The sequence below is a fragment of the Salmo salar genome, chromosome 01 (genome assembly GCF_965601325.2).
Source record: "Salmo salar chromosome 01, fSalSal1, whole genome shotgun sequence".
Lineage (NCBI taxonomy): Eukaryota > Metazoa > Chordata > Actinopteri > Salmoniformes > Salmonidae > Salmo > Salmo salar.
The window spans coordinates 135711660-135727888 of record NC_138291.1 but is presented as its reverse complement, the minus strand read 5'-3'; the positions used below and the strand labels follow the sequence as shown (position 1 = coordinate 135727888).

Sequence of the window (16229 nt, the reverse complement as noted above, 5' to 3'; positions counted from 1 at the left end):
CAATCAGTTGTGTGTTTTAATGAAATGTGTAAATGCAACAAAGTGAAATATATATATATATATATATATATATTTTACATATATCAATTTATTTTCCACAGTAATTTTTTTTTTTTATTATTATTATTTTTTTTTTTTATAACTTTTTTTGGTTTGTTGCCTAGTTAGATTGCGTCGGTGCAGTCGGTTTAGTTTCACACAGTCCACCATGTCTCAGCTCAGCTGCAGTGTTGGCTGGTTAGCTCAGATGGTGCTGAAATATCTGCACTGCGTTTTCAATCTGAGGAAATGGTTATCATCATAACTAGGCCATCTGATGAGACTGAGGAGCCTGCTGTGAGCATTCACGCTATATTTATATACTCCCCCTTTTGAATGTGATGAAGTGCTTTTCTTAAGTAATAACTAACTGGAAGTGTTGGGCCTGCTTTTCTGTGTGCAGAATATTTATCTGACGAGGAGTCGCAGTTAAAGGTTTGAGTGTGCATGTGCAAGTTGGAGTCTATCCACTTACTCCAATGTAGGTAATGAAATGTAAATTGTTTTCTATGGCAACGACTCTCTTTTCAACAGAGTTTTTAATAGATGTTTTCTCTTCCATCTCCTCTCCTGTAGGACTAATAAACTCAGCAAAAAAAGAAACGTCCTCTCACTGTCAACTGCGTTTATTTTCAGCAAACTGTGTAGATATTTTTATGAACATAACACGATTCAACAACGGAGACAAAGTGAACAAGTTCCACAGACATGTGACTAACATAAATTGAATGTGTCCCTGAACAAAGGGGGGGTCAAAATCAAAAGTAAGTCAGTATCTGGTGTGGCCACCAGCTGCATTAAGTACTGCAGTGCATCTCCTCATGGACTGCACCAGATTTGCCAGTTCTTGCTGTGAGATGTTACCCCACTCTTCCACCAAGGCACCTGCAAGTTCCCATTTCTGGGGGGAATGGCCCTAGCCCTCACCCTCCGATCCAACAGACGTGCTCAATGGGATTGAGATCCGGGCTCTTCGCTGGCCATGGCAGAACACTGACATTCCTGTCTTGCAGGAAATCAAGCACAGAACAAGCAGTATGGCTGGTGGCATTGTCATGTCAGGATGAGCCTGCAGGAAGGGTACCACATGAGGGAGGAGGATGTCTTCCCTGTAGTGCACAGCGTTGAGATTGCCTGCAATGACAACAAGCTCAGTCCGATGATGCTGTGACACACCGCCCCAGACCATGACGGACTCTCCACCTCCAAATCGATCCCGCTCCAGAGTACAGGCCTCGGTGTAGCGCTCATTCCTTCGACGATAAACGCGAATCCGACCATCACCCCTGGTGAGACAAAACCACGACTCGTCAGTGAAGAGCGATTTTTGCCAGTCCGGTCTGGTCCAGCGACGGTGGGTTTGTGCCCATAGGCGACGTTGTTGCCGGTGATGTCTGGTGAGGACCTGCCTTACAACAGGCCTACAAGCCCTCACTCCAGCCTCTCTGTCTATTGCGGACAGCCTGAGCACTGATGAAGGGATTGTACTTTCCTGGTGTAACTCGGGCAGTTGTTGTTGCCATCCTGTACCTGTCCCGCAGGTGTGATGTTCGGATGTACCGATCCTGTGCAGGTGTTGTTACACTGGGTCTGCCACTGCGAGGACTATCAGCTGTCCGTCCTGTCTACCTGTAGTGCTGTCTTAGGCGTCTCACTGTAAGGACATTGCAATTTATTGCCCTGGCCACATCTGCAGTCCTCATGCCTCCTTGCAGCATGCCTAAGGCACGTTCACGCAGATGAGCAGGGACCCATCTTTCTTTTGGTGTTTTTCAGAGTCAGTAGAAAGGCCTCTTTTTAGTGTCCTAAGATTTCATAACTGTGACCTTAATTGCCTACCGTCTGTAAGCTGTTAGTGTCTTAACAGGTGCATGTTCATTAATTGTTCACGGTTCATTGAACAAGCTTGTGTGTTTAAACCCTTTACGATGAAGATCTGTGAAGTTATTTGGATTTTTACGAATTATCTTTTAAGGACAGGGTCCTGAAAAAGGGCCGTTTTCTTCTTTTTTGCTGAGTTTACATATTCAATCCGAGATATAAAAATGAACCGTTCAGAACTCCATGTTCTAGAAGTGTCAACATATAAAAAAAAAAACGTCTGATAGGATAGCCTACATGTAGCTAGAGTAAGTCTGAATGTCGGGCCCTTTTTGCCTGCTTTCCTGTCACCCAGGCAACCACATCCATCCCTGCGGTTTAGCTCATCATGAATGTTTCTTGAAGGTGGTCCCTTAACTGTATAGATTTAATTTAACCACCGCTCTATATCCAACACAGTCCTTTTCCCTGCCCTGCTATGTTCTCATAAATAAATGGTCCTCTTCAATGGTCATGTGGAGTCCGACAGATCAACTTGGCAAGGAGATGTTTGGCTTGGCGCTTCACACACTCACTCTCATCGTTTTCATCATTTTCATATGCAAAATCATTCCTACGTAATATCCATGAAGTAATGTCCCAGCCAAGTTTTTAGCGTCTGTATTTAGACTGCGTGTCATCATGCAGCAGGAGCCTACAGGCTCTGTAGGGTTGGGGTCAATTCCATTTCAATTCCAGTCAGAAAGCAAACCCAATTCCACATGTTCCTAATTGAAAAGTATGGAATTTCAGTGTATGGAATTGACCACCAACCCTGCTATAGAGTGACAGAGTAGAAGCGACTGCCACTAACATAATACCGTTTTAACACTAAAGAGCAGAGCCAAACCAAGCCGAGAGGCACGGCTTGGAACGTCCAACAAATATTAATGCCAGCGTAGTATGGTTCAGGTTTGCGCAATAGTGTTAAGAGTGAGTCTATCACTAGCAGGCTTGATTCTGCTCCCATCCAGACCTCGCTGCCAGCCAGCTGTCACTCACTGAGGCAGCATGTATTCTTCCCTCATCAGCACAGAGTCGCAGGGTGAACTCTGAGAAAGTTCAGACACACTGCTCTTCCGAAAATATGTCCCGTCTTACTTTGCATGTCCAAAAGTATGTGGACACCTGCTCGTCAAACATATCATTCCAAAATCATGGGCATTCATATGTAGTTGGTCTCCCTTTTGCTGCTATAACAGCCCTCCACTCTCTGGGAAGGCTTTCCACATGTTGGAACATTTGCTGCGGGGACTTGCTTCCATTCAGCCACGAGCATTAGTGAGGTCGTGTACCGATGTTGGGTGATTAGGCCTGGCTCGCAGTCAATGTTACAATTAATCTCAAAGGTGTTCGATGGGGTTGAGGTCAGGGCTCTGTGAAGGCCAGTCAAGTTCTTCCACACCGATCTCGACAAACCATTTCTGTATGGTCCACTCTTTGTGCACGGGAGCATTGTCATACTGGAAAGGTCCATCCCCAAACTGTTGCCACAAAGTTGGGAGCACAGAGTCGTCTAGAATGTCATTGTATGATGTAGCATTAAGATTTCCCTTCACTGGAACTAAAGGGCCTGAACCATGAAAAACTCCCCAGAGCATTATTCCTCTTCCACCAAACTTGACAGTTGGCATTATGCATTAGGGCAGGTAGCGTTCTCCTGGCATCTGTCAAACCCAGATTCGTCCGTCGGACTGCCAGATGTTGAAGCTTGATTCATCACTCCAGAGAATGCGTTTCCACTGCTCCGGAGTCCAATGGCGGCGAGCTTTACAGCATACCAGCCAACGCTTAGCATTGCACATGGTGATCTTAGGCTTGTGTGTGGCTGCTCGGCCATGGAAACATCAGCACAACAGTTCTTGTGCTGATGTTGCTTCCAGAGGCAATTTAGAACTCGCTAGTAAGTGTTGCAACAATTTTTACGTTCTTCATCACTTGGCGGTCCTGTTCTGTGAGCTTGTGTGGCCTACCACTTCGCGGCTGAGCCTTTGTTGCTCCTATACTTTTCCACTTCATAATATGAGCATTTACAGTTGACCGGGGCCTCTCTAGCAGGGCAAAAATTTGACTAACTTGAAAGGTGAGAAGGTTGAAAGGTGGCTTCCTAGGACGGTGCCACATTGAATTCACTGAGCTCTTCAGTAAGGCTATTCTACTGACAATGCGTGTCTATGGAGATTTCATGGCTGTGGTCAATTTATATACACCTGTCAGCAACGGGTGTGGCTGAAATAGCCAAATCCACTCATTTTAAGGGATGTGCACATACTTTTGGCCATGTAGTGTGTAGCTATCTCTTTCTCTCTCTTCTATACTTTCTCTCGCGCTCTCCTTTCTCCAGCCCAGACTCTATTTTCAGTCTCTTATTGCTCTGCTCTCTGAGTAATGCTTGGCTTTGTTTCTGCCGCACACCAGATCAAAGCTGCATGGACTCTGGCTGTGTTTGTTGTCCTTGACAGTTCTTTTCTTCTCAACAGTTATTTTTCAGAAGAATTTCTCTAGCTTTTCTTTCATAACAGCTTTGCCTCTGGCATTGCTAGTGTCACTAAATCACTTACTCCCACCAGGCTTTTACTGAAATGTCATGTTTAGTTATGGAACTAGCTTAGCTTCCTGAGTTTTACTTCCTCCCCCACATCTCCATGGAGACCTCTGTGTAATTGTATGGTTCTGTTGCTCTTTGGGTTATTCTTTATTGGATGCTGCTTCGTCTGGTCCCAGATCTGTGTTGTCCTGCCGACAGTCGTAACAATGATGACTATAGGAGTTGGCAAAATGGCACGAACAGATCTGAGACCAAGCTAGATACTCCCTAGTCTAAGTTAAGCTGTTTTTGGCCATGGAAAAAAAAAATACAGAATTCCTCCGAGTTGTTTTTGTCAAATGTATACACGGAAAAGCTTCAGCAAGACTAACATTAGACCGATTTGGTATCTGTATGCTGCTGTGGTAAGCTGTACATGAAATATGGCCCTTCATTTAGATCATAAATAGTATTTATTTTTTATTTAGTCATAAACAGCTGTTCCTTTTCAGTTCTAGAGGTTGACACATTGACTGACCGACAGTCTGTGATATGAGGGTTGGATTGAAGCGTTGTTTGTTTTTTAAAGAGTAGGCCCAGACCATGTGTCTGCTACTCCAGCCTTAATGACTATAACAGAGCCCAGTTTGGCTACAGATCTCTTTCTTTCTCTCTCTCTTCCTCTCTCTGGTTTTATAGTACTCTAGCCTACTTATTGCTCCAGCTGGTGTTGCCTGTGGGGAATGAGTCAAATTTCTCACCTCGTTATATTTCGTTAGTGCGTGGCACTCCTTTTGGTTGCCACACTGTGTGGAAATGTCGGGGTACTCCACGTATCCTTTGACTGTTTGGGGTTACTTGAGGTTAGGCTACAACGTTAGTTCAGTGAGTGCTGTGCACTGCGAAACCACGCAAATGATATGCCGTTCACTGACTGACTATCACGTGTCGCTGAAGTCTCAGGCTTCAGGCTCAAGTTTACTGTGAGCGTCTTTGAACTTGTGATATGCAAATAAAGTTGATGTTCAACAGGAAAGTCAGGAACTGGCCAACTGTTAACATGAAGTTAAAAGTGTGTGCATTTAGGCTAGTATAGGCATATCTCTATTTACTGTGCCCCTTGATGCCCCGACGCTTGTAGAAAAACTCCCCTTTATTCTAGGTAAAACTTTCTCTAGCCTGAAGTATTCTCCTGTCTCGACTGCCCTTGCAAGGCCAGACGGGCTGAAAAGGAGCGTTCTCTCTCCTAACTGATAATAATGACACGTCTGAACAGTAGTGGCTGGGGATGGAGAGATATGCTCTCTGTATACAGCAGGCTGGATGTAATAACACACCAAACCACAGTCGCTCTCTGATGGATCAGAGTTGATCTCAAGCATGACCAAGGCCACACCTTACTCATGAATAATGTGTATCTCTCTCTCTCTCTCTCTCTCTCTCTCTCTCTCTCTCTTTCTCTCCTCTCTTCTCTTCTCTCCTCTCCTCTTCTCTCCTCTCCTCTCCTCTCCTCTCCTCTCCTCTCCTCTCCTCTCCTCTCCTCTCCTCTTCTCTCCTCTTCTCTCCTCTTCTCTCCTCTTCTCTCCTCTTCTCTCCTCTCCTCTCCTCTCCTCTCCTCTCCTCTTCTCTCCTCTTCTCTCCTCTTCTCTCCTCTTCTCTCCTCTTCTCTCCTCTTCTCTCCTCTTCTCTCCTCTTCTCTCCTCTTCTCTCCTCTTCTCTCCTCTTCTCTCCTCTTCTCTCCTCTTCTCTCCTCTCCTCTCCTCTCCTCTCCTCTCCTCTCCTCTCCTCTCCTCTCCTCTCCTCTCCTCTCCTCTCCTCTCCTCTCCTCTCCTCTCCTCTCCTCTCCTCTCCTCTCCTCTCCTCTCCTCTCCTCTCCTCTCCTCTCCTCTCCTCTCCTCTCCTCTCCTCTCCTCTCCTCTCCTCTCCTCTCCTCTCCTCTCCTCTTCTCTTCTCTTCTCTTCTCTTCTCTCCTCTTCTCTTCTCTTCTCTCTCTCTGCAGGCTGCCAATGGCTACATCCTCATGTTTGACGTGGTGGGAGGAGGAGAGGACAAGTATCTTTATGAGCCAGTCTATCCCAAGTGAGTACTCAACTCTTTCCTTCCTGTTCTCTCCACCCACTTCCATCTCTTCCCCCCCCAGAGTCAAATGTTGAAGTTCAAAGTACAACAACAAAGGTCAACTGCAGCAGGCAAAGGACCTGCTGGGGAAGGAAGGGGTTAAATGTGGATGTTCAAAGCTAGCAACAAAGACCACCAATGCTCAGTCACTCATAGCTTAGGACAAACCCCACTGTGTGTCTACACATGGCATGTTATCACAATTCATTTACCAGTAGGTCTGAGCAATAGGCTGTAGTTTAGGACTGGACTAGAGTTCAAAGTTAGCCACAAAGGTCAGTGTTGTGCTCTAGCAGGCAATGCTCAGTCACTCAGTGTTAAACACAAACCCAACTGTGTGTGCTGTCTACACAATGTAATAATGAGTATACCAGTCAGTGGGCCTGAAGAAAAGGCTGTAGTTCAGGACATCATTGCATATCGAAGGCCTTGGTAAATGTCAGGACTAATTAGATTAACAATTAATGCTGTGGATGACTGTACAGTGTGTTCTTCACCAGTCATATGCTCCCACTGTTATAACACAGGGCACAGGGATGTGTGCATGGGTGTGTCATCACCACAGCCAGGTCTCTCAGTGAGGGACCACTCTGAGCTCCACAGGGAGCCCAGTCGTTTAAATTGATGGCCTATTTTATACAGAGATATTGGCACCGTAGGCAATGAAACCAATCATAGCCCTCCTTTTACTTGTATTATTGCACATCCTGCAAATCACCAGCAGAGGGAGTCCATTTTGAATCCATTTTCACATTCACTCTGTTGGTAATGCTTACAAATTGGATCATAACTCAAAACGTAGCAGAGATCCCACTCTGGAACTTTGATGTGTGTGTGTGTGTGTGTGTGTGTGTGTGTGTGTGTGTGTGTGTGTGTGCAGTTTATATACATGCATAAGGGCGGCAGGTAGCCCAGTGTTTGAGGTTGGGCCATCTGTCGATGTACCCTTGAGCAAGGCACTTAACCCTAATTGCTCCTGTAAGTTGCTTTGGATAAAAGAGTCTAAATGACTAAAATGTCAATGTACACACACACAGTATATACAGTGCATTCGGAAAGTATTCAGACCGCTTGTTTTTTCCCTCATTTTGTTACATTACAGCCTTATTCTAAAATGTATGAAATGATTTTTTTCCCCCTCATCAATCTACACACAATACCACATAATAGACAAACTAAAAACAGGTTTTTAGAAAAAACAGAAATACCTTATTTACATAAGTATTCAGACCCTTTGCTATGAGACTCAAAATTGAGGTCAGGTGCATCCTGTTTCCATTGATCATCCTTGAGATGTTTCTACAACTTGATTGGAGTCCCCCTGTGGAAAATTCAATTGATTGGACATGATTTGGAAAGGCACACACCTCTATTTAAGGTCCCACAGTTGACAGGGCATGCAGAGAAAAAGCCAAACCATGTGGTTGAAAGAATTGTCTTGAGACATGATTGTGTCGAGGCACAGAGCTGGGGAAGAGTACCAAAACATTTCTGCAGCATTGAAGGTCCCCAAGAACACATTAGCTTCCATTAGCAAGATGGCACCTGACGGAGATGGTCGCCTTGCTTCGAGTCCTTAGAAACTATGCAGTATTTTTTTTGTGAATTTTTTTTTTTTTTTTAAATGTCTTTCTTACATTGTTACCCCAGAAAAAGTGTTATTACATACAGTCGGGAAGAACTATTGGAAATAAGAGCGACGTCAACTTACCAACATTACGACCAGGAATACGACTTTCCCGAAGCGGATACTTTGTTCGGACCACCACCCAGGACAGTGGATCTAATCCCAGAAGCCGACCCAAAACAACGTTGCCGCAGAAGAGGCAGACTGAGTGGCCTCCTGGTCAGGCTCCGTAGGCGTGCCCACCGCTTCCCAGTATACTACTCGCCAAGGTCCAGTCTCTTAACAACAAGGTAGACAAAATTAGAGCAAGGGTTGCCTTCCAGAGAGACATCAGAGATTGTAACATTTTCTGTTTCACAGAAACATGGCTCTCTTGGGATATGTTGTTGGAGTCGGCCCAGCCACCGGGCTTCTTCATACGTCGTGCAAACAGAGATAAACACCTCTGGGAAGAATGGCGGGGGTATACGTTTTATGATTAACGACTCATGGTGTAATCATAACATACAGGAACTCGAAGTTATTCTGCTCACCCGACCTAGAATTCCTTACAATCAAATGCCGGCCATATTATCTCACACGTGAATTCTCGTCAATTATCGTCACAGCTGTGTATAAACCCCCTCAAGCAGACACCACGACGGCCCTCATGGAACTGCACTGGACTCTATGTAAACTGGAAACCATATGAGGCTGCATTTATTGTAGCTGGGGATTTTAACAAAGCAAATTTGAGAACAAGGATACCTAAATTCTATTAACATATTGATTGCGATCACTGCTACTCTAACTTCAGCAATCCTTACAAGGCCCTCCCTTGCCCTCCCTTCAGCAAATCCGACCACGACTCCATCTTGCTCCTACCATCTTATAGGCAGAAACTCAAACAGGATGTACCTGTGACTAGAACATTCAACGCTGGTCTGACCAATCGGAATCCATGCTTCAAGATTGTTTTGATCACGCAGACTGGGAAATGTTCCGGGCAGCCTGAGAACAACATCGATCTATAGGCTGACTTGGTGAGTGAGTTTGAGGAAGTGCTTTGGAGATGTTGTACCCACTGTGACTATTAAAACCTACCCTAACCAGAAACCGTGGATGGATGGCAGCATTTGCGCAAAACTGAAAGCGCAAACCACCGCATTAAGGACTGGGGATATGGCCGAATATAAACAGTGTAGTTATTCCCTCCACAAGGCAAACAAACAAGCGAAATACAGGGACAAAGTGGAGTCGCAATTCAACGGCTCAAACACTAGACTTAAGTGGCAGGGTCTACTGGAAATCACGGGCTACAAAAAGAAGACCGGCCACGTCATGGACACCGACATCTTGCTTCCAGACAAAATAAACACCTTTGTCCTGCTTTGAGGATAATACAGTGCCACCATCGCGGCCCACTAACAAGGACTGTTGTTCACTGACTACAACTTAACATTCAACACCATAGTTCCATCCAAGCTCATCATTAAGCTGGAGGCCCTGGGTCCCAACCCCACCCTGTGTGATTTGGGTCCTGTACTTTGACTGGCCGCCCCCAGGTGGTGAAGGTAGGAAACATCTCCGCTGACCCTCAACACTGGGGCCCCACAAGGGTGCGTGCTCAGCCCCCTCCTGTACTCCCTGTTCACCCATGACTGCGTGGCCATGCACACCTCCAACTCAGTCATCAACTTTGCAGATGACCCAACAGTAGTGGGCTTCAATACCAACAACGAGGCAGCCTACACGGAGGAGGTGAGGGCTCTCTGAGTGTAGTGTCAGGAAAACAACCTCTCACTCAATGTCAACAAAACAAAGGAGATCGTGGACTTCAGGAAACAGCAGAGGGAGCACCCCCCCTATCTACATCGAAGGGACAGTAGTGAAGGTGTAAAGTTTCAAGTACCTCGGCGTACACATCAGACAAACTGAAATGGGCCACCCACACAGACAGTGTGGTGAATAAGGCGCAACAGCGCCTCTTCAACCTCAGGAGGCCGAAGAAATTTGACTTCTCACCTAAAACCTTCACAAACATTTACAGATGCACAGTTGAGAGCATCTTGCCGGGCTGTATCACTGCCTGGTTCTGCACCGCCCTCAACTGCAAGGCTGTCCAGCGGTCTGCCCAACGCATCACCGGGGGCAAACTACCTGCCCTTCAAGACACTGTTGTCATTGACTATCATTAAATGTGAAGACTGTATATTATCAAATCAATTCTCTGTGTAATTTTAATTGCGCGATCAAACTAATCCTGTAACTTTAACTAGGAAGTCAGGGCACCATGGGAACATGTTTATAGAGTTTTTTTAATTTCACGAATATAACTCATCTTATCAAAACAGCCGTGTATTAATGAATTTTACCTCATCAGTCTCATTACTGGATGTCGCAAACCCTTGGATATCTTAACGAACCCTAGCATAGAATCATGAATCAGCGATATACAAATTGTCTATTTATTTATTAACTAACTTAATTAATCACAGAATTACGTACACACAAATTGGTCATACATTGGTTACTACATGATACAAAGAAAAAGTTCCTAGTGGACGAAACCGATATGACGGCTTGGTAGACAAAGGAAAGGGGGTGGGGTCCACTCGAGCGGGAAACTCATAGAGGATAACTACACTCATTGCTAATACTTTGAACATGAACAACTGCTCATTCGAAAAGAAATTCCAATTGACATATTTACGCGTCTGCCTTTTGTTGTCCCTCTCTGCGATTGCCGGTCCTTCTGCTGGATAGTCAGTCGACAGAGAACCTCTGGTTTGTCCACCAGAGATCAAAGTTGTAGGTTGTTAGAATGGTTACTTCAGAGTACCATTCGGAAATGTTCTTAGATTGGATGCGTTTATCAGACTAAAGTATTTAAACAGCTGCAGTCTGAATAATTGTTCTTTAGTTTGTAGATTTATTCGCCATTTCAACGTGGGAATGCTCTCCACGTTCTCTGGTCTTGTCCTTTGATAGAGTTGTAGTTCTTAACCATTTCAACATGTAGCGTCAGCTCCATGTTTTCTAGTCTTAACCATTCGAGACGTCTGGCTTACCGTGAGTCTCTTTGGCACAGTTGCCAACAGTTTCAACATGTAGCTACCGCTTCATGTTTTCTGATCTAATGTAAATTTAGTTGGAAGTGATTTTATACTCTGGTGAAGAAGGGGCGGTTCTATGATGCCTAATGTGATGTCAGGGCTCACGGGGGTGTAGCCACTGACTAGTTAAAACGTTATATGTAAACAAGTATCTTGTTGAGAAGGCCAACATCACATCTTCTCACAAATAGTTTCATATTCAATCATATATTTTACACAACCATCAGATGCAAATCCCATAATTGAGAAGTGTATACAGACGAAGAAACAGTAATGTGTGTCTCCTGTCCTTCATGAGGTCACCAAATGAAACAAACTCGACATGACTGTTTCTTGATTTCCCACCGACCGGTTCCACATTCTCAAAAATATAAATATTGTTTAATTCTCAAATAATTTTGGGAATGTAGGCGTTTGTGGGATCAGCCTCTTTGTTCCACTGTGAAATCCTCTCTCCTCTTACTGCATGTCCAAAGGGGGAGAGGGTCTCCTCCAAGAATTTACGACCTGTCGTTAAGTAATAAGACTGTGCAGGGGGGGGGGGGGGCTGCTAATGATCCTCACCCAAAAAGGGCACGTTGTGACAGCACCCGATGTCACAGGGAGGCCAAAAAGATCATCAAGGACATCAACCACCCGAGTCACTGCCTGTTCACCCCACTACCATCCAGAAGGCGAGGTCAGTACAGGTTAATCAAAGCTGGGACCGCGAGACTGAAAAACAGCTTCTATCTCAAGGCCATCAGACTGCTAAACACCAATCAATAACTCAGAGAGGCTGCTGCCTACAGAGACTCATCACTGGCCACTTTAATACATGGATCACTAGTCACTTTAAACAATGCCACTTTAATAATGTTAACATATCTTACATTACTCATCTCATATGTATATAATGTACCTTATACCATCTATTGCACCTTGCCTACGCCGCTCGGCCATCGCTCATCCATATATTTATATGTACATATTCTCATTCCATCCCTTTAGATTTGTGTGTAGCAGGTAGTAGTTGGGGAATTGTTACATATTACTGCACTGTCGGAACTAGAAGCGCAAGCATTTCGCTACACTCACATTAACATCTGCTAACCATGTGTATGTGACCAATAAAATTGGATTTGGATTTGATTTGACCCTTAAATGGAACAAGTTTGGAACAACCAAGACTCTTTGTGGAGCTGGCCGCCCGGCCAAACTGAGCAATCGGGGGAGAAGGGCCTTGGTCAGGGAGATAACCAAGAACCCGATGGTCACTCTGACAGAGCTCCACAGTTCCTCTGTGGAGATGGGAGAACCTTCCAAAAGGACAACCATCTCTGCAGCACTCAACCAATCAGGCCTTTATGGTAGAATAGCCAGACGGAAGCCACTCCTCAGTAAAAGGCACATGACAGCCAGCTTGGAGTTTGCTGAAGGACTCTCAGACCATTAAACAAAAATTGTCTGGTCTGATGAAACAAAGATTGAAATCTTTGGCCTGGATGCCAAGCATCACATCTGGAGGAAACCTTGCACCAGCCCTACAGTGAAGCATGGTGGTGGCAGCATCATGCTGTGGGGATGTTTTTCAGCGGCAGGGACTGGGAGACTAGTCAGTATCGAGGAAAAGATGAACGGAGCAAAGTACAGAGATCCTTGATGAAAACCTGCTCCAGAGCGAAGGTTCACCTTCCAACAGGAAAACGACCCTAAGCACACAGCCGAGACAAATCAGGAGTGGCTTTGGGACAAGTCTCTGAATGTCCTTGAGTGACCCAGGCATAGCCCAGACAGTAACCCAATCGAACATCTCTGGAGAGGCCTGAAAATAGCTGTGCAGAAATGCTCCCTATCCAACCTGACAGAGCTTGGGAGGATCTGCAGAGAAGAATGGGAGAAACTCCCCAAATACAGGTGTGCCAAGCTTGTAGCGTAATACCCAAGACTCAAGGCTGTAATCGCTGCCAAAGGTGCTTCAGCTAAGTCATGAGTAAAAGGTCTGAATACTTACGTAAATGTGATATTTCCATTTTCTTTTTTACTAGCAAAAATTTCAATAATTGTTTTTGCTTCGTCATTATGGGGTATTATGTGTAGATTGATGAGGGAAAAATAATTTAATCAATTTTAGAAATAGGCTGTAACATAACAAAATGTGTAAAAAGTCAAGGGGTCTAAATACTTCCCGAATGCGCTGTATATAAACACTTACCCAAATCAAAAATAGTTTAAAAATGTTCATGTTTTATATTTTCAACTATTCATTTTTTTTAAATATATGAAATCAGTACTACTCTTATTACAGTGCAAGTGGTAAAGCTTCATATAACACCAATTTTTGCTTTGTAGTGCCTACAGATGAAACATTATGGAGTCTTAACCCTCCTGTTGTGTTCGTTTAATGTTCATTCTGTGTTCCCGGTCCAAAATGACCGCCCCTTATAGCTGGTTATAAATACATAATAATCCATATATTATCACCTAATATATGGACCTGAGCTCATACAACTCATTGTTGAGTAAATAAAGCATAATGTATGGATTATTTGGACTAACAAATACTCAGATGAAACATATTGTGCTATTTATCACAGACTACTTTGTGTCAAAGTTTAACAAGGACTCTCTCCTCCTCACCAGTGTCATGATCAAAAATATGGAGAAAAAATAAATAATCAAGATCCTCACATACAGTATATCATTTGGTCATTGTGCTGCCACAGAATGAGTTGTGCGCAAGGCCTTAAAAAAATCTTCATGTCCCAGAGCTGCTAGAAAAGCTCTATATATTATTGAAACAATGTTGTGATTGTTTGTGAGAATGCCAACAGGTGTGGTTCCCATGGAGGAAAGATTCTATTGGGGAAAAGTTTCCGTGGGGGTTGCCATGTAAGCCAAGAAGGGGAGTGAGGGGTGTGTGCTCAAACACACATGCATGTGGGGGTCTGGGAGAGGAAGTGTGTCCATCTGATGAATGGGCATGTGCTTGAATTCAATTTTCTACACTAATTGTAGTCTCACCCATTCATTTCTAATGACAGGTTATTTTTGACCGGGAACACCACAGGTGTACAAAAGTTAAATAAAACACCCAAAATGTAATAAATCATTAAAATGTATGTTGTGTGTTCAGATGCCCTGTGTGGACAAAGTCATGGAACCTTGTGACAATCCGATTAAATGAACTACGTTTTTCAGAGAGAGAACTTGTAAATAGGTCCAATTCGACCGGAACACAGCAGGAGTGTTAAAGGAGGACTGGGATACAATTTTGTTAAAATCACCAAAATCATGGTATTTTGTAGTTTTTTAGTTCTGGTGTCTTATGGAATCACTCTAGTCTGGAAGGATACACTAGACCTGTTCTCTGACTGCTGTTGTTAAACATCATTATTACCTAGATCCTAGAACGACGTTGACTAACCCAGGCTTTTTTGCCTTTTGATTTAGACTTGATAAGGTACTGTGAATTTGATCTTTGTGTGTGTGTGTGTGTGTGTGTGTGTGTGTGTGTGTGTGTGTGTGTTTAGAGGGAGTCCACGTGTCAAGGTCACCCCAGGTTATAAAGAAGAGCAGTGTGCTCCTGCTCTCAGCCTGGAGATGAAGAGACCCATAGATCTGGAGGCTCCCATCACCAGGTACTACAGTGTGTCTCTCACACACACACACACACACACACACACCACACACACACACACACACACACACACACACACACACGGTATACAAACCCCAACACACACGCTACACACACACACGGTATACAAACCCCAACACACACGCTATACACACACACACGGTATACAAACCCCGTATACAAACCCCAACACCACACACACACACACACACACACACACACACACACACACACACACACGGTATACAAACCCCAACACACACACACACACGGTATACAAACCCCAACACACATGCTATACACACACACACACGGTATACAAACCCCAACACACACGCTATACACACACACACACGGTATACAAACCCCAACACACACGCTATACACACACACACGGTATACAAACCCCAACACACACGCTATATACACACACACACGGTATACAAACCCCAACACACACGCTACACACACACACGGTATACAAACCCCAACACACACGCTACACACACACACGGTATACAAACCCCAACACACACGCTATACACACACACACACACACACACACACACACACACACACACACACGGTATACAAACCCCCGTATACAAACCCCAACACATGCACACAGTATACAAACCTAAACACGGAAACATGCATACATACATACATACATACATTACAAACATACATACATTACAAACATACATACATTACAAACATACATACATTACAAACATACATACATTACATACATACATACATACATACATACATACATACATACAAACATACATACATACATACATACATACATACATTACAAACATACATACATTACAAACATACATACATACATATATTACAAACATACATACATACATACATTACAAACATACATACATACATACATTACAAACATACATACATACATACATACATACATACATACATACATACTGGAACTCCTACTGGACACTGAAGTGTGTTTTAAGTATGCAAGTAAACAAAAATGTTGTTTTACATTCTGGACTGGTGCATGGTACGTACTTCAGCCACTGTGTAAATTTTGTGCTGAAGAGATTTCCTCTTCTTCCCAAACCAATTTGTCAATTTGACTGCGGCAAATTATTTAACTGCGTATGGCTTCGCACATTCTTCCTCTAGTCCCTGTGGACTTCAGTAGGACATTAAAGATCTATCATCCTTGCGTTTCCTTTGTGTGGGGGTGTGTCTCTGTCTGTGTGTGGGGGTGTGTCTCTGTCTGTGTGTGGGTGTGTATCTCTGTCTGTGTGTCTCTGTCTGTGTGTGGGGGTGTCTCTCTCTCTCTCTGTGTGTGTGTGCCCA

At 44.1% G+C, this 16229-nt stretch overlaps 1 protein-coding gene across 1 annotated transcript in view; it reads left to right on the top strand.

Moving 5' to 3' along the window:
• LOC106561454 (guanine nucleotide exchange factor subunit RIC1) overlaps positions 1-16229 on the top strand; it is a 76487-nt gene that overhangs the window by 42125 nt on the left and 18133 nt on the right. The window contains exons 3-4 of the mRNA XM_014125432.3: positions 6426-6505; positions 14779-14886. Coding sequence (XP_013980907.3) covers positions 6426-6505; positions 14779-14886 — 188 coding nt within the window. The remainder of the gene's footprint in view (positions 1-6425; positions 6506-14778; positions 14887-16229) is intronic.